The sequence below is a fragment of the Centruroides vittatus genome, unplaced genomic scaffold, assembly GCF_030686945.1.
Source record: "Centruroides vittatus isolate TY-2023 unplaced genomic scaffold, ASM3068694v2 contig_904, whole genome shotgun sequence".
Classification (NCBI taxonomy): domain Eukaryota; kingdom Metazoa; phylum Arthropoda; class Arachnida; order Scorpiones; family Buthidae; genus Centruroides; species Centruroides vittatus.
This window is the reverse complement of record NW_027122594.1, coordinates 871,857-894,455: the sequence shown is the minus strand read 5'-3', so window position 1 is coordinate 894,455 and position 22,599 is coordinate 871,857. Positions and strand designations below refer to the sequence as shown.

The 22,599-nt window shown below is 31.3% G+C and overlaps 1 protein-coding gene across 3 annotated transcripts in view; it reads left to right on the top strand.

Annotated features, from left to right (window-relative positions):
- Positions 1-22,599, top strand: part of Su(z)12 (Polycomb protein Su(z)12) — a 71,939-nt gene that overhangs the window by 21,262 nt on the left and 28,078 nt on the right. For 2 of the 3 annotated variants that reach the window (XM_067281047.1, XM_067281046.1), the window contains exons 3-4: positions 3,014-3,078; positions 18,247-18,315. The exons of the other annotated variant lie outside the window; for it this stretch is intronic. In XM_067281047.1, coding sequence (XP_067137148.1) covers positions 3,014-3,078; positions 18,247-18,315 — 134 coding nt within the window. The remainder of the gene's footprint in view (positions 1-3,013; positions 3,079-18,246; positions 18,316-22,599) is intronic. 3 annotated transcript variants of the gene reach the window in all.

Below are 22,599 nucleotides of genomic sequence, written 5' to 3'. Positions count from 1 at the left end.
ATAAAGGACGGGAAGCCCTCTGCAGTGCTAATGCGGAACAGAGGGGTATTCTGATCCCCGTAAGGGGAAATGATGATTTTCCTTAAAAAAAAAAAAAAAAAAAAAAAAAAAAAAACAAACTATTATTTTTTGCAATGTTGACTCCTTCCCCACAGCTTGGAAGTCTTTCTTTGAACTATAAATTTTATTATCCTCCCCCTCCCCTTTCTCTTGTCTTATGGCAATTCCCCGTTGTTTCAGCAGCCAGGGATTAGTTTGCCTGATGAAGCCTGTTTAATGTGGGCGAAAATGTTAGCATGTATTAAAAAAAATTGCTGGATTATAGGTTTTTAGAGTTTTTAATTCAAGTATATCCAGTTTTGAGTGGTGGTAATATTTTTGTATTTTAATTTTAATGTAATAATTAATTAATTAATAATGTTGTACAGGAATTTGCAGTAATTTTAATGAAATGTACAGAATATTAAGTAACCATAGAAATACTGTACTGTACATTTAGATTGCATTATATAAATTCTTTTAGTAATACTGTATTAGATTTCTCATTGAACTTGTAACTACTATTTTATATTATTACAGGTTAATATTTAAAAATGCTTATTATTATTAAATTAAATTAAATTAAATTAAATTACATTTTTTTTTCTAAATATGTATTATTAAAATTAATTTAATATAAACTAAGTAGAAAACACAATTTTTTAATGAAATTGTCATTTAAATTGAAGTGTAGTGGAATAAATATATTCCACTATATTTTTATAGGAGATATATATTTTAACTTTGGAGTAATTATCATTACATGTTTATTTTATATATATTTATTTATTTATATTAGTGATAGGATGATTAATCGGAATCAAGAAAATCTCATCACGATTTCCAATTCTCACATTTAACAAGAAAATTAATTATTTGTTTCAGTCAAAGATTAAAAAGTTTTAAAATTATGATATTAACTTATTAAGTATTAGTTTGTTGGAAACTTTCATGTTGACAAAGCAGAGCGTATGCAACACCCCATACGTGAGGTGATGCTTGTCATGACAGACTTTTCTTTTGTGTAGTTCAAGTGATGAGAGAGATTGTGCTTGATCAGTACTAATTTTTCTCCCATTTTAGGGGCAATAGGGTTGACACCCGGTCGCTATTGGATCAGCTTGACCAGCAATTTCAAATTGAGGCTGGCAGTTGACAGAAATATTTAAGTGTCAGTGATTTGCACAATTCTAAGTAAAAATTATTGTTCGCTTTAAGTTTACTGAAGTTTTGAGTTTTAAAAATTGATTTTTTAAGATGAGTCAGTCTACCAGGGTTGTCCAATCTTTTATCCTCATGGGCCAAATTAGAAATTTACGTATATTCAACAGGCCACGAAAGTACCTTATATAAATATATGCTTTTAAAAAGTTCAAAATATGAATATCAAATTTTAATAGCAAATATATATAATTACAAAAAATACTGTATTATTGACAGTAAAAAAATTATACTCACATAAAATAAAAATAAATTCAATGTGATTTTTGACATCGCCTTCCTTTTATAATATTGTCAATATCTGCTTTTATGGTACTAGTCGTAATTCTAAGAATGTTAGTTAAACGGGAATCACTGACATATTTCTTTCAGCGGTTTGATGCTTTCATGCACGAAAAGAATTGTTCACAACAGTATGTACTACCTCACATGCATAACAGTTTTCTAGATAAAACAATTTTCTAGCACCAAATTATATCATTTTGACATCAAAGTGTATCTGGTGAAATGAGAATAATTTTTACAACATATGTTACCAAAATAAATGAAAATGTACCTAAAAACATTTAGGGTGTAGTGGACTGCAGGTTGGACATCCCCGGTCTGGACATTCAAAAATTGGTTATGTGATGATGATTTTTGTTCAGCATGTTCATCATTTACCGAAAGTCATTTAGTGTTAAATACAATGGAATTAAAGCATTTATGAGGCATACTGATTGCAAGAAGCATTAAAAAAGAAATGCTTCTCTGTATTTACTTTTCTCCTTTCCCCGGTCATCATATCAGCCAACAAAACAGTTTCCAAAGATGATGGCCCTAAGTGATTTAATGGATAGTTGTTTGAATAAAAGGGAATTAGCTGTAATTTCTTTGAGGATAATGTTGCAATATTAACTTTATCTGAAATAAGATTATAAATTTGTTTCGTAGTACACAATAAAAGTATGCATATTCACATATAAATGGAGAATTTATGGGTTTCTCCAAAGATCGGTTCTGGATTTTCTGATCATTTTTCATTCTTAAGCTTGATGTTTATTAATTAATAAATGTACCATGATCATAACGTAAATAAATTTTCCTAAACAAAAATAAACTTTAGAAACTATTCAAAAGAATTGGAATTGGGAATCATATCAGAATTGGAAGAAATTTTGGTATTGTCCCATCACTAATATATGTATAAAATGGTGTGTTTGGTAATCACTTTATTTGATATATTATTGAATATTCAATTTAATATATAAAAATTGATGTTTTTAGTTATCTTCAAAAAGTAATGAAGACAATTCGATTTTTAACATGATATTTTGTGTTTTATTCTTGGATAATTTTCAGTAAAGGTAAAAATATCCTGTTCAGCTACTGAACGGGATGTTCCAATGTCCATCTATAGATTATTTTTAAAGGTAAAAATTATGCTCGGCTATAAAATACAGGGAGTTTTTAATGGAAGAATTGTTAGTACAGTATTTTCAGTCCCTCTTAGGATTAATGATGATACAATTTTGAAAAAATGAACAATTAGCTACTCTAAAAGATATTTAAATGTAAAAATTACTAATTTGTATTGTTTTAAATTTATGTTTTCAATGTGTTATTTTTATGCACAATAATAACAAAAATTAAGTTTTTTAATATTTACATTTTAAAAAATTTCAGTCTTTTTATATTTTATTTTTATTTAAATTTTATAAATAAAATACAATAGAATTAAAGAATAATTTAATTTTTAAAATGATTTTTGCAGCCTATTTTTTTAATTCGTTCGTTGACATATATGAGACATCATATGACAAGAAGACGGAAGCCTAGGTAAAAATAACGCGTCAACATTTACTTTATGAATTTTATTGTAATTATTATATTAAATATTTTTTTATTTGTGAATTACTTGGTTTATTATGTAATTAGTTAATATACTAATATCTCAATGATTAACTATTTACATAGCATTTTGTATTTGAAATATCATGATTTCTGTACATCAGTATTTTAGTATTACTCTCATTTAATCATTTATTGTAATATCAATTAGAGATTATAATCAAGGGCTAAGAATGACTAATATTACTTGGATTACCAGTTTTTTCAAAGTTGTAATCATTGTGTTTAGTTTACTTTTATCATCACATTCTGTCCATAGATGGGTAAGTATTGTTTTCAAAGAATTTCCAAGCTGAAATTTATGAGAAAATTTTTCATTGAATTATCTTGAAATGCAATATGTATTTACAAACACAACTGAGCCTGCAATTAATTAAATTCTGTACATAAAAAAAATATTACAATATTTTGAAGCACTAAAGCTCGATTTTTGAAGAAAAGCTTTGCCTTCTGTCCTTTCAAACCTTTAGGAACAAACTCTGTCAAGGAGTCTTTACAGTTTTAATACTTTGTATTAATTGTAATATATTTTAAAAAATAATTTAATGCGATTTGGCTGCCACTTAGAAACTATTTTTTTAAAAGTTTTTGCATACTAACGTGGATGAGAAGCCTCAATTAAAAGATTGACTCCACCTTTAGAGACTGTTTCCTGAAGGTTTGAAATGACAGAAGGCAAAGCATTTCTTCAAAATGAAGATTTAGTTCTTCTTCAAAATATTTAATATTTTTTTATATACATAGTTATTATCCTGGCCTGTTCTTTTAATAATTTGTATTAATTGTAATATATTTTTTAAATTAAATTCTATTTATATTTAAATGAATTATAATTGGTTTAATTGAATGATTTAAATTACAGTCATGCCTTGGTTTTTTGAACTTAATTTGCTCCTAAAAGTTGTTCGAAAACTGATTTGTTCTAAAACTAAAACAAATTTTCCCGTAAACAATATAAAATTGATTAATCAGTTTCGACCCCGAAAACAGTCTGTTTTTCACTCGTTTAGCTGTATTTCATGCAAAAAAATGCCTACAAATGCAATATAATATATTATCATCTATATCTGTTCCATATACTTTATATATTAAAAGCAAAATGTTTCATCACCAACAATCGAAACTAACACTTTACAAAGAAGTGCTATAAATAGAGACTCCACTCTGACTGCCTGGACGAAATATAACCAAATCAATCAAGATGGACAACAAGTTCTTTATTTGCACTTTCTGAAATATTATGTTTCAATTTATTTGATTTCAGTTTTAATTTAAAATAATTAATTAATTTTGATTTTAATTTTAGTTTCAGTTTCAGAGTAAAAACCAAAGTTTTAATTATTATTTTTAGTTTTAATTAACTGGCTACCTAGTATTAATAAATACTGAATATTAATATTATCGTACATAATATTATATTAATAAATTTTTGTTATTTAATTTAACTTGAAGCATATTTAAAGACAAATTCTTGGATGCCATTTATATTTTGTGAATATCAATTAACGTAGTTCTTATTAATTAATTTGATTTAGATTCATTCACAACACGTACCAAAAAATGGAAATAGTATCTTTCCTGCATGTGTATCAAAATGTAATTTAAATAGTGATGACATTGATGCTCTGTATTATGACGTCTAATGACGTGAGGCAATCTCGGTGCCACTAACTTCTGAATTGGTAATTCTGTCACTGATTGGTCAGGCCGTCGATTTTCTTTAAATAGGAAGTATAGGTCATGGTCAACTCTTGCTGAGTAGCTTGTTTGGCAACCGAGTTATCGTACAGCAGCTGGGGCAAATATGAGTTTAAAATTTTGTTTGTGAACTGAATGTTTTGAAGACTGAGGTTTGATTGTATTAGATAATTTTTTGACAAGTGATAATATTTATAATTAAGTTATTTAATTATTAAATTACTTAATAATCTAATTTTTAATCATGTACTGTACTCTGAACCAATTAGGGTGTGTAGATAATGAAAACAAACAAAAACGAACGTTTTCAAACTAACTTTTCCCAGTTCTTCATCAGGTTTTTTTTCAAACAATTCCTCGATGGTTCTTCGTTTTGGAATAAAATTTGAACATGAGTTCAAATGTAAATTTGAAAAATAGCCCGTCATGCCTGCTCAAAGAGTCGCCCTACTAAAACTCAACAAACAGCTAAACCATGCTGTCAATCAACTCTTTCCAGGCCATTGACAAAACCATTTCCTCTTTATAATTTATGTATGTAGATGTAAAACTGGATTTAAAACTTTGCACAGCCTCCAACTGTCCGAGATGTTCCATGGGAGCGTAGCAAGGATGAGCTTGGCCCGGTTAAAGTCCGCTATGAAGTCTGGATCTGTTGCATATGTAGAGAAAGCCACGGTGGTTTTTGCATGACATATATCAGCCAGCTGTTCTTGTAATCTGATCTCCATGGCGTGCTTAGTCAACCCTATGTATACCAGGTCTCTATCGTATCTGTTGTTTCTTATGGGGACACTATATATGCCTGGGAGTCTGTTTGGGTTGGGAGGGTCCTTCCTATTATGTAGCATGTCAAAAATAGTCGGGCACCCCTGTAAGCGTGACACACCCGGCATTTCCCAGCAACTTCGGCACATAAGGATCTTAAGTACAGGTTAAAGGTGATGGGAATCGGTTCTACGTCGTCGTCATCTGATCATCGGAGAGATGACAACAAACTCTGTGTCATTGTTGGACCTTGCCTTTTATCTGGGGGTCTTCTCTGTTTTTCCCTTGCCCTTCTTTGGCAATGTTGCAACGCCTATGTCAATAGCAAATTCTTGTCGCCAAGTTCCTGGTGACACATTCAATGTATCATCTTGAAAGGGAAGTGACTTCATAAAGGGATAAAATCATATCCTTTACAATTTTAACAATTGTGGAAAAATTATAGCAAGTTTTAATTTTAAAAAATTAAATTTTCACCCACAAATTTTTTTTTGTCAAGTCCGGACTCTCACAAGTGTTGTAACCTTTATTCTTCAGACGTGTGTAATTTAAAATAAATAAATTTATGTTCACTCTTCTGTTGTATTTTCTTGGGTGTTGTCTAATTTTTTAACGAAACTTCCATTTAAGAAATATAAGTGTAGTTTATTTGTAAGATAATTTTGATTTTTAAAATATATTTTGTCCATAAATTGTCTGCATTTTTCTTGAAATTTTTACTCCCACTCCCCCATTTCAAGTTTGTCCAAGTTTCTGTAATTTCTTTTGAGTGCAACAAAACTCAATCCCCCTCCAAACCTTTATCACTTTATTAATAACAAAATGCATAAACTCTATAAAAGTTAATGAAATAAAACAGATGTGCATTGAAGTTCAAATCTCCTTTGTCTGATTTGTCATAATCCCCTTTCTCCCTTCCAGTGCAGACATCATTTATGGACAGCCTCTTATTTACTAGTCAAGTGGCATCTGCAAAATTAAATTTATCTTATTTAATGAAATTTATTTTATTCATAATTCTGAATAGTAGTTTCAAAGGGTGTTTCTTTTTGATGGAAGATCTCTAAAGATATTTTCAGTTTGTATTATTTATTCAATTTACAGGTATACCTCGAGTTACGTCGCTCTCGAGTTACATCGTTCCCGATTATACGTCGTTTGTTAAAAAAGTATATGGAAAAATAAAAATCAAGTTTAAATCAGTTTATTTGACTTTAAATCCGTCCGCCACAAACATTGAAGTCGTAATATCACTAGAAAAACATTAAAAGCACATAAAAAAATCATATTAAAATATGTATATTTACAGTAAATCTTATATATAAAATTGTCGTGTCACAATTTTTGTTACCATACTCCTCCGAAACGGCTTTACCGATTTTTACCAAATTTTATATGCATACTCAGTAGGTCTGAGAATCGGCTACTATCTATTTTTCATACCCCTACACCATTTCCCCCTTTCAAAAATATATTTATATATGGATTAAGGCTTTTATGTCCAACAGATGGCGCTAACTTCCGACAACCTAAGTTTGCTTTCCTGCGAGGCATTATGCTTTTCTGTGAGAATGGACTGAAGCAGATCATTTTCTATCTATCTATATAAATAAAATATAACGTTCGTTTGTTCCTACCGATTCCTTTGAAATTTTGACACAACGTTGCATTCGAATACGCACGTGTTTTTATATAATATACATGTCGAAATTCCCCCCAGTGGGGGGAGATGGACGGGATTAAGGCTTACCGTGAAGAACTCGGCTTCTATTATACTATTTTACATGCGGTTTTTTTGCGTTTTTAATTGCGTTTTAGTACGTTACGTCAACGGAATATACACTAAAAAGGGATTTTTCGATATTCCCCAGCGGGAAAAGTGACGGGATTAAGGCTTACTGTGAAGAACTCGGCTTTTATTATACTATTTTAGATGCGTTTTTGATTGCGTTTTAATAGGGTACGTCAAGAGAATGTACACTAAGAAGGGATTTTTTGAAATTTCCCCCACGGGGGAAGTGTTATACATTTATAATAGATACATTTTGAGCCACAGCAACGTGTGGCCGGGTCAGCTAGTGTTAATATAATCATCATAAATCCTAGAGAACGAAACATGAAAACATCTGTGTTCCTGTGTTGTCGTCTTATTTAGCGGTCTTTAAGTGCTCATTATTGGCGTTTAGTTACGACGTAAGTCGAAACTATGACTTACGTTGTAACTACACAAGTAAATTCGACTTACGTCGTTTTTCGACTTACGTCGCCTCTCCTGGAACCAATTACCGACGTAAGACGAGGTATACCTGTATTTTGTTTCTCTTTGTTTGCAAATTTGTAATTCTACGAATCCAGCTGTCTTATTCGTGTTATCAAATTAAAAAATGAATATATTTTAATTTTGAAGTTTCATACTATTAAAAATTTATTAATATATAATAAATAGCTTCAGTCTGATTATAGAGTAGACTTGATTTATGTGCAACATATTACACAATTCTTCTGTATGAATTCCAATTTGTACAAATATTCACATTAATTATTGGCATAACAGGCATGTAAAAACGTATAAATTATTATCCTGCTCTTCTTTGAAAAATGCTCTAATGGTCTTAAGTAAATTTCAAATTGGTCCGTCCGTTTCCAAATTTGTTGTCTGTCAGAAAGAACATCTTACAACTCGTTTAACTCAGATCAAGTCCACTTATTTTACAACTATTTACAGTATATACAGCAATACTTTTGGATTCTACCAACAACATATTCTTTCACCTTTCGTTTTCTTCTTTCAATAGGTCAAGTTGCCTTTTATCCAACTTCAAGATTCATTGTCCATCCAATTAGGAGCTGGGTCAGTAGCTTTCCTTTGGGTCCACCTGTCTCAATTTGTTCAGGGTGACTCATGCTAACTGTGACCCCCTCCGGAAAAACAGGTTCTGTCAAGTGGAAACCCGAATCACTTTGTCTCTACTTGTTAGGCTTCCTTGACAGTCTGTTTTAAATGATGCCCTGAGCATTTAAAAATATTGATACCATTTTGTGTACTGTTAATCATATGAAAATAGTCATTGAATTTTCTTCTTTCAAAAAATTCCACAGCATTTTAATAGCATTTATTGCTTCTGTTAATGTGGGAAGCAGCTAGATGAGTTGGTTCACTTCAAATCTATCAGGTGACCAAAAAAATTTGTGGTTTTCAAAGTTAAAATTAAACACACGTAAAAAATAAATGAAGATATTTTATTCAGTATAGTAAGCTCATTACAATTACAACTTTTTTCCATCAAGATACAAGTTTGTAGATATCACTCCAAAAAAAGTTCTGATCTTTAGAAGAAAAGAAATCCTTTGATTCCATTTCCAGCTGTGTTTGGTTGGTTTTACATATATTGATGTGAAATCTATTTTCTCATCTTCTGTTTTTTATCTAGGCAATGCAAATACAAATGAATGGTTTCGTCACTTATATTAAACGTTTTTTGCAAGCACCTGGTATGTTTGTCTTGAATCCACTCAATAACCAATTTCAGTTCATTCTCGTCAACTGTGCCCACATAAATTTCATTAGAATGATAACATTGGAAAAACCACACAAACTTTTTCGATTACCTGATAGTACTTTTTTAGAAGAATTGCTAGCAGTATTTTGTTTAAGATTGAATAAATTACTAATTACTTAACTTTCAGAGATTTTTTTAGTACATTTAACATTATTATCCACTTCTGCAGTGACATTTTCTGGCATAGCATGTATTTCATGAGTGTTTGTATAAAATCTTGCCTTCGCTATCAGTCTTAAAGCTATTGGAAAGCAAAGAATGAACTGGCAACGACAGCTTTCACCAGTTTTTCTCGGTTTCATGGTAAAGTTTGTGATGAAAGCAGGTTCAAATGATTTTTTCTGAACTGCTTTGCTGAGAGAGATCATTTGATGTTTGAATAATAGCTAAAATATTAAATATCTTTCATAAAAGATGGAATTTCTTGGATAAAGTCACAAAACATAGCCTTCATATTATTATTTAGCTAAAACATTTCTATCATATGGCTCGTTAGTGTCTAAACCAGTGGTTCTTAACCTTTTAGTGATGAGGGACCATTTATCAAAATTTTTCTTTTGCCGTGGACCACGAGCTGTTTGGCAGTAATATAAGTTCTTATAAGGTTGTTCTATAAATTAAACATGTATAAAATTATTCGAAACCAAGAGTATTATATTATTTGCGAAAATGTTACATTAATTATATTATTTTAGTGCAATTTTTGTAACTGCATAGTGTTTATCAACTGCTGGATTCTTTGTTCAGTGCTACTCAAAGCCAAACGCATGTCAGCACTGGCATTCAACCGATTTCAATGTTTACTTTTAATTATCAAAAGCACTGAGAATCCTTGCTTGCATAAATATGTGGTTGAAAATAAAGTTAGGTACCGTAAAGCAATTTCTCGGATTTTAGAGAAAGCAATAGCTTTATGGCTCCAAAAATCTTCAAGATTAATTCCTGTCTCGAAAGTATCCTTGCAGTTACTATCGTGTTACATTTCAATTAACTCTTCTTGTATTTTATCCGGCACCTCAGAAATGTTGACTATGAAAGGATTGTGAATCAGTTTCCGAATAATGCCTTCACAGTGGCGTAGCGTAGTGGGGGCGGCAGGGACGGCCCATCCCGGGTGGCGCTTTTAGGGGCAGCAAAATTTCACAATAAATAATAATAATATCTTGTAAAAATTTTTATAATAAATGTGATTATTATGTTGTAAAACATATATACATGATTTTTTCATTTGTAACATGTACAATACACAATAATGATGATTGTTCTTGCCGAAAAGTTCTTTAAAATTACTGTATATTTTAGTCTTTTAAATTGAGATACCTAAATAAGGGGGGCGGCGAAATTTTCCTCCGCCCCGGGCGGCTGACACCCATGCTATGCCACTGTGCCTTCCAGGAGGTCTTTTAAAGGAAACTGGCCCCTATTCAGGTATTACAAACATGGAGAAAACCCAGAGAACTCCATGCGGTCAGGCCCGTCCAAAAGCAGTGGGAACCCGCGACCAAACTCCCAGTGTTTAGCGACAGAACCGCTCATCCACAGGTGGGCATCTCAGCACACTGCCTGTCAATAATTGGGTTCAATGTATCAAACGCAGAAAAATTCTCTCTTTCAACTTTGCTGATCAATAGGTCGATTTTAGCGATAAACGTACTGATTTTATCTTCAAATGCAAATATATTGCTAGTGCCTTCCAATTTCATATTTCCTGACCATTGCAGTTGAAGGTTCAATTTATTTAGTCTGTGCAAAAAAATCCACTAAATAAGCAAAATGTATTTGAAATTTGAACTGACAAAACTCGTCGTCATTTATTTAATAATTTTAGGATGACTTCACGGACCACTTCGGGTGCTTTCAGGGACCACCAGTGGTCCACGGACCACCGGTTAAGAACCACTGGTCTAAACCAATTAGAAATTGATTGATGAATTGATTATCGTGCTTTTAAAGTGCTGAATTACTTCCTAGTAGAGAAGTTTTGTACTGTAACTTACTGATTTCGACTTCTCTATTGCTCTAATTAGTATTCTGTTGCTAGGGGATTCTAGACAATGATACATTTTTGTCTGTCAGGTTTGTCGATTCATTGTTCTGGAAGGTTTCTCTAATGAAATTTCAATCATTTATGGAGTGATTATGCTTACAGAAGAACAGCCAGGACTTTATTGGTCGTAATATTGTGCCGATTTCACAAAATCAAGAGTTCCAATAAGGCAAGTTGTTGTATTTGTTTTATAGTATTGTTAAACTGTGACATAATTTGTTTGATAATTTTTCATTTTAAATTATGCTTGTAAAGTTTTTAGTGTAAAAAATAAAAAGTATGTAATAAAAATAAAATGAAAAATTTTAATCTTAATATTTCCTATTTCCACTACTTTGGTGACTTTCTTTTGAGTAACAAATAGCTCAGCTACTGTTTGTAATATATGGAAAAATCGTTTGAAGGAAAACAAGTAAACCAGGAAGTAATGCCAAATAATTTACACTAAGTTAAATATTTCTTACATTGTTTATGATTTTGATATTTTAGCATTATAATTTGAAAAATATATGTTTAAATATACAGTCGAGTCTGTATAAGTTTGACACCTCAAGGGGAAGTGGAAATGTGTCAAGTTATCCTATATGACAACTAAAGTGAAGTTGAAAAAAAACCTAGAACTACAATTAGGAAAACACAGTAGTGCAATGTACCTTCTCTGACCATCCATCACTGTCACTAAAGTTGGTTTCTACTCCAAGTACCCCAGCAATTTCCATTGCCTTTTATTTCAGTATCAGTCCTGAAACAGAAAGATTTGATGAATGAATTTGCTTTAGCCAACGTACCAGAGCATCTTCGACATATTTGTACAGTGACTTTCTCTGGCGTTTTTGAGACAGCCGCGACAAATATCCAAGAAAAAGTTTCTTAATTTCTTCTTTTTTCTTCAGAATTTCCGCCAATGTTGTTCTTGGAAGGTTTTTTTGTTTTGTAAATTTGGCTTTCAAAGTTTTCTTACGTTCAAATTCATACACCAGTTCGTATTTTTCCTTCAGCGTAAGCATTGTTAGCTTTCGGACACTCATTTCTAACAGAAATGTGAAACACGTGCTACATGACATGAGAAAATGCAAAATCGGATTCTGCTGTGACGTTGATATAGATTGTATACTTTCGTTTTGTTTATCTGTTATTATTTTATATATAAAAATACATAAAATGTTAAGGCATTTTCATTAATATGTATATATTAATAAATAAGTCGACTCCCCTCCTGAAAAAAATGAAACTGTGTGGTGTGGACTCATTCTTTCAGAAGGGGAGTTGACTTTTCAGACATCTAAACGAGTGTGGGACAGCAAAAGTATGTCGATTTATCCAGTGGTGACGAGTTAAACGGTGTCGAGTAAACCAGTTTTTTAACATTAATGCCTATGTAAGTCGGCCAAGACCACAGAAAACCGACTACTTAACCGACGGTGTCGAGTTATACCTATGACAACTTATGCGGACTCTAATGTATTTTGATTTTAACTAACTAACTTAAAATCAAATATTGAGAAATATATGAAATCCATGTAATACATATTTAATTTTTTGATTAATAAACGTAATTAATTAGTGTTGGATTATAAAAGGTGCTTCATCTACTTTTACTAAGTGGCATTTTATGTCACTCTCATAGTTATGTTGTAATTCATAATAATTTAATAAGCAATATTAATTAATTATTCTTTATTAGATTTTGGATTGACTATGTATACTCCTGTCCTATATATTTACTTTATCTCTTTCTTACGCATACAAAGTAGTTGCATAATAGAAAGGAGACATCCGATAGTTAAAGAAATATCATGCCTTTTAGCATAACTATTAATTAAACAGGCCATCTTTACTCCTGTAATTACACACGTCTTTTTAGTAGCTGGATCTTCTTTCTTATTGTCTTTATTAAGACCAAATTTGAACTTTTCTACTTCTGCTTTGATGAGACCTTTAATTATATTTCTAGGAAAGCCATGTTTTGTGCAGAAAGTGATATCGCGACTTACCTAGAAAAGTAATTAATGATTAAGATGAAGGGAACTTGTTCAACATCAAAAAGGGGTGTAGCAAGCAGCTTTCAACTTTGTGTTATACCATTATTTTGGATATTATTTTTATTATTTAATCTTTGTGTGTACTATTTAATTAAATTAATTAATTAATTTATTATTTACGTTATAGGATTTGATAGATTTTTTAAATTTATTTATTTACTTTTTTGTAATTTATTTAATTTAACGTTCGAATGTAACAGTATTCTGTAAATGTATTCATTCCATTGCAATTTGAAAAAAGTGTGTGCACGGAGGATGTTCTTATAAAAGGACAAAAATGTCTGATTAAAAACAATTTGTTTGTTCCTGAAAATAGCATTTATTTATTTAATTTGACACCAAGTATAGATCTATTTTCTGTTATTAGATTTTTAAAATGTTTCACATGTATGATAAGACAAAGTGAAAATGCTGTACATTAAAATAATGTGGCACAAACAAAAAAATAAATTAGGCAGGTGGTGCTTAAGTTAATCTATCTAACATATTATGATAGTCTATGAACAATTGAAGATTGAACATTTGATTTCTTAAAGGGTTTAAAACTTTTTCTGACAATATACATTTAAATTTTCCTTTCAAATGCACTGTTTAATTTTTTTGTAAGAACGCTGCTTTTACTCAAACATTTCATGTCAGTGAGGCCAATTAGCTTTATTATATAGATTAGGATAAAGTCAATTGCTTGTGAATCTATTGTAATTTTTCATTATTATTATTATGTTGGGTTAAGTGAGAGATACTCGGTTAACACCGGTGGCTGTGTACTATGCCGGACCAAAGTCAAGGCAAGTAACCAAAACAGAAATTAAAGAAGTGTATCAGTGTGTGTGTCTGTATTCAGGAATTTTCTCACAATATGACATGTATTCAATATAGTGGCCTTCTGTAGTGTGATGTATGTGTTTCTATTCAATTCTAATGTGCCCAGGCTTTTGTGTAGTGTGTGTGGTATGACGCCTGTAGAAGAGAGAACAACAGATACAATAAGCACCCTTTATTATTATTATTATTATTATTATTATTATTATTAATTATTTATAGTTCAAATGTTGTTTAAAAATGTTTTGTGTATGTTATATAACATTAAAAATTATTAAGTTCTGTAAAAGTACAATACTACATCATGAATTTAATTATCTACCTGACATTCTTATAATCATCATTGCAAATATATGGAGTTTTGTCTTGTGATGACTATCTTATTGGGCTGTAATTTCCCACGATGATCTACCTGTCTGTCCTTCCTTAATCTCGAGAATGAAGTTAGATAGATGAACGTCAAGACCAGATATGGAGAGCTTAGGGACAGGAGGTCCAGAGTAACTATATGAACTTTCGGTGCAAACCGGAAGTTACGTTATTTCAATTCAGAAATTTTCTCCAGATCAGCGCAACTCTATTAAGAACATTGTGACGAAAAATTGCAGCTTGGCATTGTGACGATGTCACAATAAATAAATGCTTGTATTAAGATATGTAGTGCTGTAAATCTTCTTGCATGTATAATGGTATTTGCAGTGAAAGTCTACAGTTAGGTGTAGTTAATTTTTAAATTTTTTGACTGTATGTACACATTTTGTTCCATTACAGAGAAGAATAAAATATTTAAGATATTCAATGGGGCTGGAAATTTAAATTAAAATAGTAAAAAGAAGTTTTTAAAAATATGAGGAAAATTCTCAATCCATTCCGACTGTAGGGGCAATGAAAACATTCAAACAACACTTATAACAAGAAAGAAATTATTTTTTCTCACTTTACAACTATAAGCTACCTATCACGTAGGTGTCATTTCCTCTCATAGGTAACACTTAATTAAAATAGTTGATATCAGTGACGTATCTTTTTTTAAATTGTTGCAAATACCTAATTTTTGCCTCATTTCTCATTTTTCCTTTAAAATATATTATAAAATTAATAAAATATTCAATGGAATCAGAAATTTAAATTGAGAAGAATGGTAATTCAGAGTGTTTAGCGTACGGTGAAAGTGAGAATTTTGTCGGTGCGTGAAATATACAGGAATTATGGGAATTTTTGCACATACCTTAAATTTTGATTGAAAATTTTTTAAAATTTGCCTATAATTTCTCAATTATTTTATTGAAACTAAACAATTTAATTTGATATCGATAAACTGAAGGCATAGATCAGGAGTGGCCAACAAATTGTGTACGCAATGTTTCTCAAGTGGCAGACAGTTTGCATTCTTGTGGCACATAACGGAATCCTCGAGTATTTGTTTTTGTTAATATTTCACACCGAGTTACAACTTTCTATGTTTATTAATAAATGTAGAAAGTTGGTAATTCATTCATTGATAAATCAATTACTCACAAATACATTTCTTTTCATAGTTATTAATTTCTGACTGGGTTACTATTTATCATTTTAATGTTGATAAATTTGTTAAACACAGAGCAAAGAACGACGGGGCATCCTTTGCTGCCATCTTCGAGAGGAATTTGTAATTAAAATATAACATTTTTGTAGATGATGAAAAACTTTTAGCTTTTTATTTTAAATATTTATAATGATCTAAACAAGCTTTTTTGTATAAATGCATTACAACTATTTCTTAAGAAATAAATAACAAATTACAACCATTTTGTTTCTGATCTATATAAACAATCAATCACAGCATTATATAAATCCTAAAATTGATTTATACAGCATTCCAATTGATTATTTGTTGCAAATGAACATTGTGTAAATATGTAGCAAATATGTGCTACTGTAAATTTATATACAACTCCTGAACAAAAGTATGGAATATTCTGCAATTTTTGCGGAAAAATTATCCCGAAATAATCAAACTCACAAAAATATCGAACTTTTAACAGCTGGCAAATATAATAGATGTTTTAAAGTATTTACGAACCAAATGTTGTAAAGACAATTTGTGTAAATGATAAAGCTGCAGCATTTTAAAATAAGAGTCGAACAAATGTGTGAGAATCTGGAGAATAGAATAAGAGCTTTTTCTTAGATTGGGAAGATTTATTTAGAATTTTATTCAATTGTTTAATTAGAGAAACAGAACGTATGATTTTTTTACTTTACTGGGAAATTGATTGAAAAGGGGAAATAAAACTTCCTTTCGGTATGTGGCGAGATCTTATCGCACAAGAGGTATTGTTAACTCTCTCTCTCTCAGTCAGTGGCATACCCAGTTAGTTTATTAACATATAGTTTAATCTCTCTTGTATTTAATCCCTACTTTATTTTATTCATTAAACTTTTGTTATTTGTTAACTTGCTTTCAATTTGGATTTATTTTGATGTCAATCACCCTATTGACAGATTCACAGACTCTTCCCACTGGAACTACAAACCCTCTTATTCGAATGTATCTTTAAGAGTAGAAATTGATAATCGTGAGTTAGAACACTATTTCAAACTATCCTAACTGGTGTCGGGACCTGACATCTAACGGAGCTTACGATCCCGAAGACAAATAAAATATATAGCCATCCACTAATGAATTAAGTATAGAGAGAAAACAATTAATAATTTCCAGGTTAAAGAGGAAAAGTCACAAAGGATAACAGCAAATATCTCAAAGAATAGTTTCAAAAATAATTTCAAAGTTGAAAATGTTTGGAACTGAAAATCGGAAACATGTTGTGGAAGACTAAGATCTACAACCAAAAGAGACGATCGAAACTTAATTAAAATTGTTAAGGAAAATAGATTTTCGTCATCAAGCAGCATTAATTCAGAATGGAAAGAGATGGTCATCAAACATTATGGTAATCGGCAGGCTAGCAGAGAAAGGTTATCACCGAAGAAAAGCTAAAAACAAAGTCTCATATGGCAAAAAAACAAAAGAAAGATTGGATTGTTTGAGATGGGCCAAAAGTCATAAAGGCTGTACTGTATTCTGATGTATTGCCATCATCACTTTAGGTAATGATGGCAATACATCAGAATACAGATCAGATGAAAAATTTCATTCTGACTGTAAATTCATCAGTAAATTTTCAAAAAAATGTAATAATGTAGGGATGTATAACCTGTAAAGGGGTGGTGAGATAGCAATTCTTAATTGTATATTGAATGCTGATAGTTATTTGGAGTTATTAGAATCTTTGATCATTAAAACAGCTGAAGATTATTTTGACAATGAGGATTTCATCAACCAGGGTGAAATTAATCAATTGAATCAATGGTTACAAGAAAATAACTTGCAGAATTCAGAATGGCCTGCCAACAGTCCAGATATATCTCCCATTGAAAATGTTTTGAATGTTCTGAAGGATGCGTGTCTAAAAAAGATTACAACTATAGAAGAATTAAAAAACTTATGGTCTTGATCAAAAAAATCGATCGAGAACTGTGTAAAAATTTATTTCTTCAATGATACAAAGAATTGTGGCTGTAATTAGGGCAATAGGTGGCCCTACCAAATATTAATCATCACTATTCCATACTTTTGTTTAACTCTTACTTTGTTTAAAATGCTGCAGCTTTGTCATTTACAGAAATGTCTTTACAAAATTTGTTGTATAAATACTTTTACAGTAGACCCCCCCATAACACGGTAGATAAGTTCCGTGTTGTACGAGTCACTTAAATACACGAGCCAATCACAGCCCGGCACACGGGCTGTGATTGGCTCGTGTATTTAAGTGACTCGTACAACACGGATTCATATAACACGGAACTTATCTACCGTGTTATAGGGGGGTCTACTGTATATGTCTTATATTTGCCAGTTGTTAGAAGTTCAATAATATTTTTGTGAGTTTGATAAGTTAATACCGACTTTTGCATAAGAGTGGTGTAATAAATGTATTATTTTTTATGATTTACAATTTAAACTAGTATTTTATTAATTATAACTTATTATATTAGAGACATTATCAATTGCTCATTTAATTTATTGATTTTGAATCATTTTAATATTATTAAAACTGTTTTTAAAAAATGATTTAAATATCATAATTATTATAATTAAGTTAATTTATTATTTTAGAAGGGAATATAAAATTGAATCTATTTTAGAAAGAATTGAAGCAAAATATAAAGAGAATAAAATAGAAAGGTAAATATATACATATATATTAAAGTTATTAATTATATATTATATATAATTTGATTAATATAATAATTTCAGATTTTCACATATGTTTAAATTGAAAAATATAAAAATTACAAGGTTTGACAATTAAATTTCAGAACTGTTTGAATCGTGTAAAAACTGTGTATCGGAATAAATTGTATTTTTAGTATTCCTCTGAACAACAATAAAGAATTAAAAAATAAAACCTTGAGAAGTTACATATTTTTACACTCGTACATTGAAATGTTGGAAATATTTCTTGAATTCGTTTAAAGTTTTCACCGCCAATTTCTTTGTTAGTCTCATTTAATGTTCTCTATGTTTTTAATTGTCATTTTTTTGCAAATTAATCTTCAGCTTTGGGAAAACAAAAAAGAAAATTTGTAGGCCTTAAATCAAGAAAATAAGCAGAAATATTTATATTTGTGATTTATATTTTTCAAAAAATTGTTTGATCGTAACCGTAGAACAGTTGTGGGCAGCTTATAGGTCACAGATTGACAAGGCTGTTTAGTCCTAATAAGCAACCCCCGTGACTTTGGCAACATAAATTTTATTTTTCCATTTTGTGCTTTTTATCATTACACAACCCTAAGTAAGCTGATATTCGTGACAAAGAACATTCAAACTAAACTCAATTATTGAAAAGATGAGAATAAACTACAGGTATCCCTTATATAACATGGCGCTTCTACAACACGATTTTGCTCTAATATGATTTGAAAATTGGGGATATCTTCCACGCAACATGGTTTTTGCTTTTGTTCTAACACAGTTTGAGAATTCAGGAAATTCTGTACAAAATTTCACATCTTTTAAGTACGAACTTTGTTGTTTGGTATTTTTTATTCGAGTAATTATACGTGTCTCAAATTTGGCTGCGGATTTTAGAATACCGAAATTATCAATTTGTTTTGTGCCTTTCATCAGGTTTATTTAATGAAAACTGATAGTGCAACTTTTTTCCTTTTCCTAACGTTTCTACCAACCACGTATTGTCTTTACTTTCAAACTTCAGCCTTTAAGACTGTCACTGTGTTTAGGTTTTGTAGATTAATTTTTGTATTTAGTAAAGTTTCAAGTTAAACATTTTTAGATAACTGTTATTAAGGTTTTTTTAACCATAGGTGAGTAATCATTTGTAAAAATGAGAAATGAAATACAGCCATATCTTGGTACTCATACTATTGCAACTCAAACAATTCGGTATTCAAATGCAAATTCTGGAAAAAAATCACTCTGTATTCAACTGAACCAATGTGACCCACTAGAACAAACTTTGATTTATAACATATTTTTATTTTATCATTCACAAATTATTTTTTTTATGATAAAAATTTTAAAAAATGAAGATGATGATGATACTTTGTAATAAGGAAACATCCTTGTTTAACTAAAATTAACACTAACACGCAATGCAGTAATTTTAATTGTGATTGTTAGTTAATTACTGATTATCAGAGCAATCAATAATTTATTTCCAAACATATTTCTCTTAGTAACAAAAAAGAATAGTATACTTTTGCTAACCCCATGTTTTGTATTGGTCCTTTTTTTCGTATAATGGCACATTTTTGGAACATAACTACCGTGTTATATGGTGGATACCTGTACATATTACTAGTTTGCATATTATTAGCATCTAATATTTTTGTACCTATTTTACTAGTGTTTCTGATATATGTTGGTATTTGGTAGGCTTAATGTCTGCAATTCTGTAAGAAAAAAAATGCCTGTGGCCCACCAGAAAACTACAAAGTTTCCTCACAGCCTGCATCCAAAAAAGATTGCTTGTCATTGCTATAGAATAATGCCTTGTGTTGCTGTTCAGTAGGAATTATTTTCCCCCATTTTTTGTTTAAAACTATAATCCTATATAACAAATTATTGTAATGAGCCAAAATTTGCATGTAATATTCCTTATTTGTATTACAATACACGCTATAACTTCATTCAAAATTTTATTTTCATACTTTATACTAATGAATAAATTATTTTAGACATTTCATGTATAATAGAAAGCTTTATAATTTGCTAGATATCGCTTATATATCAAAATACCTAATAAAAACTTTGGTTAATGTTACCCTAGGTCACAAAATGGCGGCGGCTGGATTTTTTCCCTTTGTTGGAGACTGCGACGGGGAAAAAATTTTTCCCTCGATTCAAGATGGCCACGTGACCGGCCGCCATCTTGAATAGCTCGACAGTATACGCGGATTTTAACCGAAATGTAACAAATTAAAAAAAGCGAAAAAGTAATTTTTTACTCACTTTCCGATGAACGTTGGCTACTTCTTCCTTTGTTTCTTTCCTGTCCGATCCAAGTTTTTCCCGGTTTCGCTAACCTCCACATTTTCTTTCAGTGCATTTCTTTTCTCCCTGTTCTTTTTCCTTCGGCCGCTGTTTTATTGGTTGATTGGCGTTTTCCTTCTTTTGATGTGGAAACACTTTCCTGCTTTTTGGCATCTTTCTTTTTTTTTTGTTTCTTGTTTCCTTTCTGCTTCGTAATCGCCACGGGCGCCGAAGGAACGGTTTCGGGCTCGCGCCAAATCGGCACTTTTCCACTGCCAGGATATATGTTGCGTAAGTGTTGAGCAAAAATTTGAAATCTCTCGCCTGGTTTCCTGGAGGGCCAATTCAAGAATTTCTTATACATAAACAAGTACATCTACGAGTCAGATAGATCACTAGTATAGTGTTTTGGCAGGTGTTTCTTGTTTTTTAAATACCCCCAGAGGCGTTCGATATTCTGAGTATGATCTCCTGTTTTTGGATCGACGAAATTTTTTGAATGATTTACTGTTCTATGTTCGACTGCTACCCCTTCGATGTCATCAATATGCATGTATCCTTTCCATTCATTCATTATTATAGTGCTGCCTGAATTTACGTATTTATACACGATCCAATTCAAAGTATTTTCTGATCTGTCGTTAACCTGACATACGAAGCAATTCTTGTCTTCCCGGCAGATTCCGCCAACCACCCATTTCGTGCTCTTTAATATACGCCCTCTCTCGTACTTTCTCTTACATATGACAGTCTCGTCAATCTCCACTGTTTTATTTGGCCCTCCGATTTTAAATGATGACATATTACTCATAGCAATAAGCATTACCAACCTTATGTGATTGGACCAATCGACACCCGCCTTTCTAGATATGCCTGCCGCAATCGCAGAGGTCGTCGCAGTACATTCCAGACAAAGATAGTTCCATATAAACGACAGAATGCTACCCCAGAAAATGCGACCAAATTTACTTTTAAATGTACCTTTGAAGGCTGAAGTCATTGTACGGCACTTCGTGCATCGCAGGAAACAGCTTTCTCTATTACTCCGGTAGTATAATTTGCGTAGGGAATCACAATAAATGCAAATGGCCTCGGTCGGCTGTATTCCTAATTTCGCAGCAAATTTAAATGCGCTATTGATAAGAGGAGGTACACCTAACTCCAAAAATTCGCCTTCCATCAGCTTGTAAAAATCACGGCAAGTGCATTTCAACCAAAATTCGTCGTTGGAAAGCAAATCGACTAAATCACTCATTTCCGAACAATTTGTAATAAACTAAAAGAGGGGAGGTTGGTATATAGGTAAAAAAAAAACAAAGCCTTTCCTTAATTTCTAATTACAGGTTTTTCTAACGCTTAGCGAAATATTGCAATAAAAGAAATAGGAATACTTACAAATACAGGAAGTAATAATAACAAATATTAACCGCTAATAGTTAATGCGAAACCGATAAATCGTTATGAAAAGAAATACGACTGTTCAACCGAACTGTAACACAGCAGCAGGCGTTTCCAACTGGTAGGCAATTTGCATAAAATTGAATCGAAATGAACAGAATTCACGTCCCAGATCAAGCATTTGCATATTCGTTCGTAAAACCACTACGAATTACTTGCCGATATTACTCTCGCACGACGTCACGAAAAAGCTCCCTCTACCGTCCCAAATTTACACACACGAAAGTCGTCGTTTCGAGGTGACAGGACACTCGCCAACGTCGAACTCAGGTATGAAACCGTACAGGGAAAAATTCTCCAAGGCGTCGACGTCACGACTCTAGGGAAAAAAATTTTTCCCACCGCGGTCGCCAGGATGGGGAAAAAATCCAGCCGCCGCCATTTTGTGACCTAGGGTAACATTAACCAAAACTTATGATTTGCTATTCAGATTTTTAAAAACTTTTGGTTTTGCAATATTAATTTTAGTTAATTTAATAAGAAATTAAGTAATTCTTGTTGTAAATTTATGGA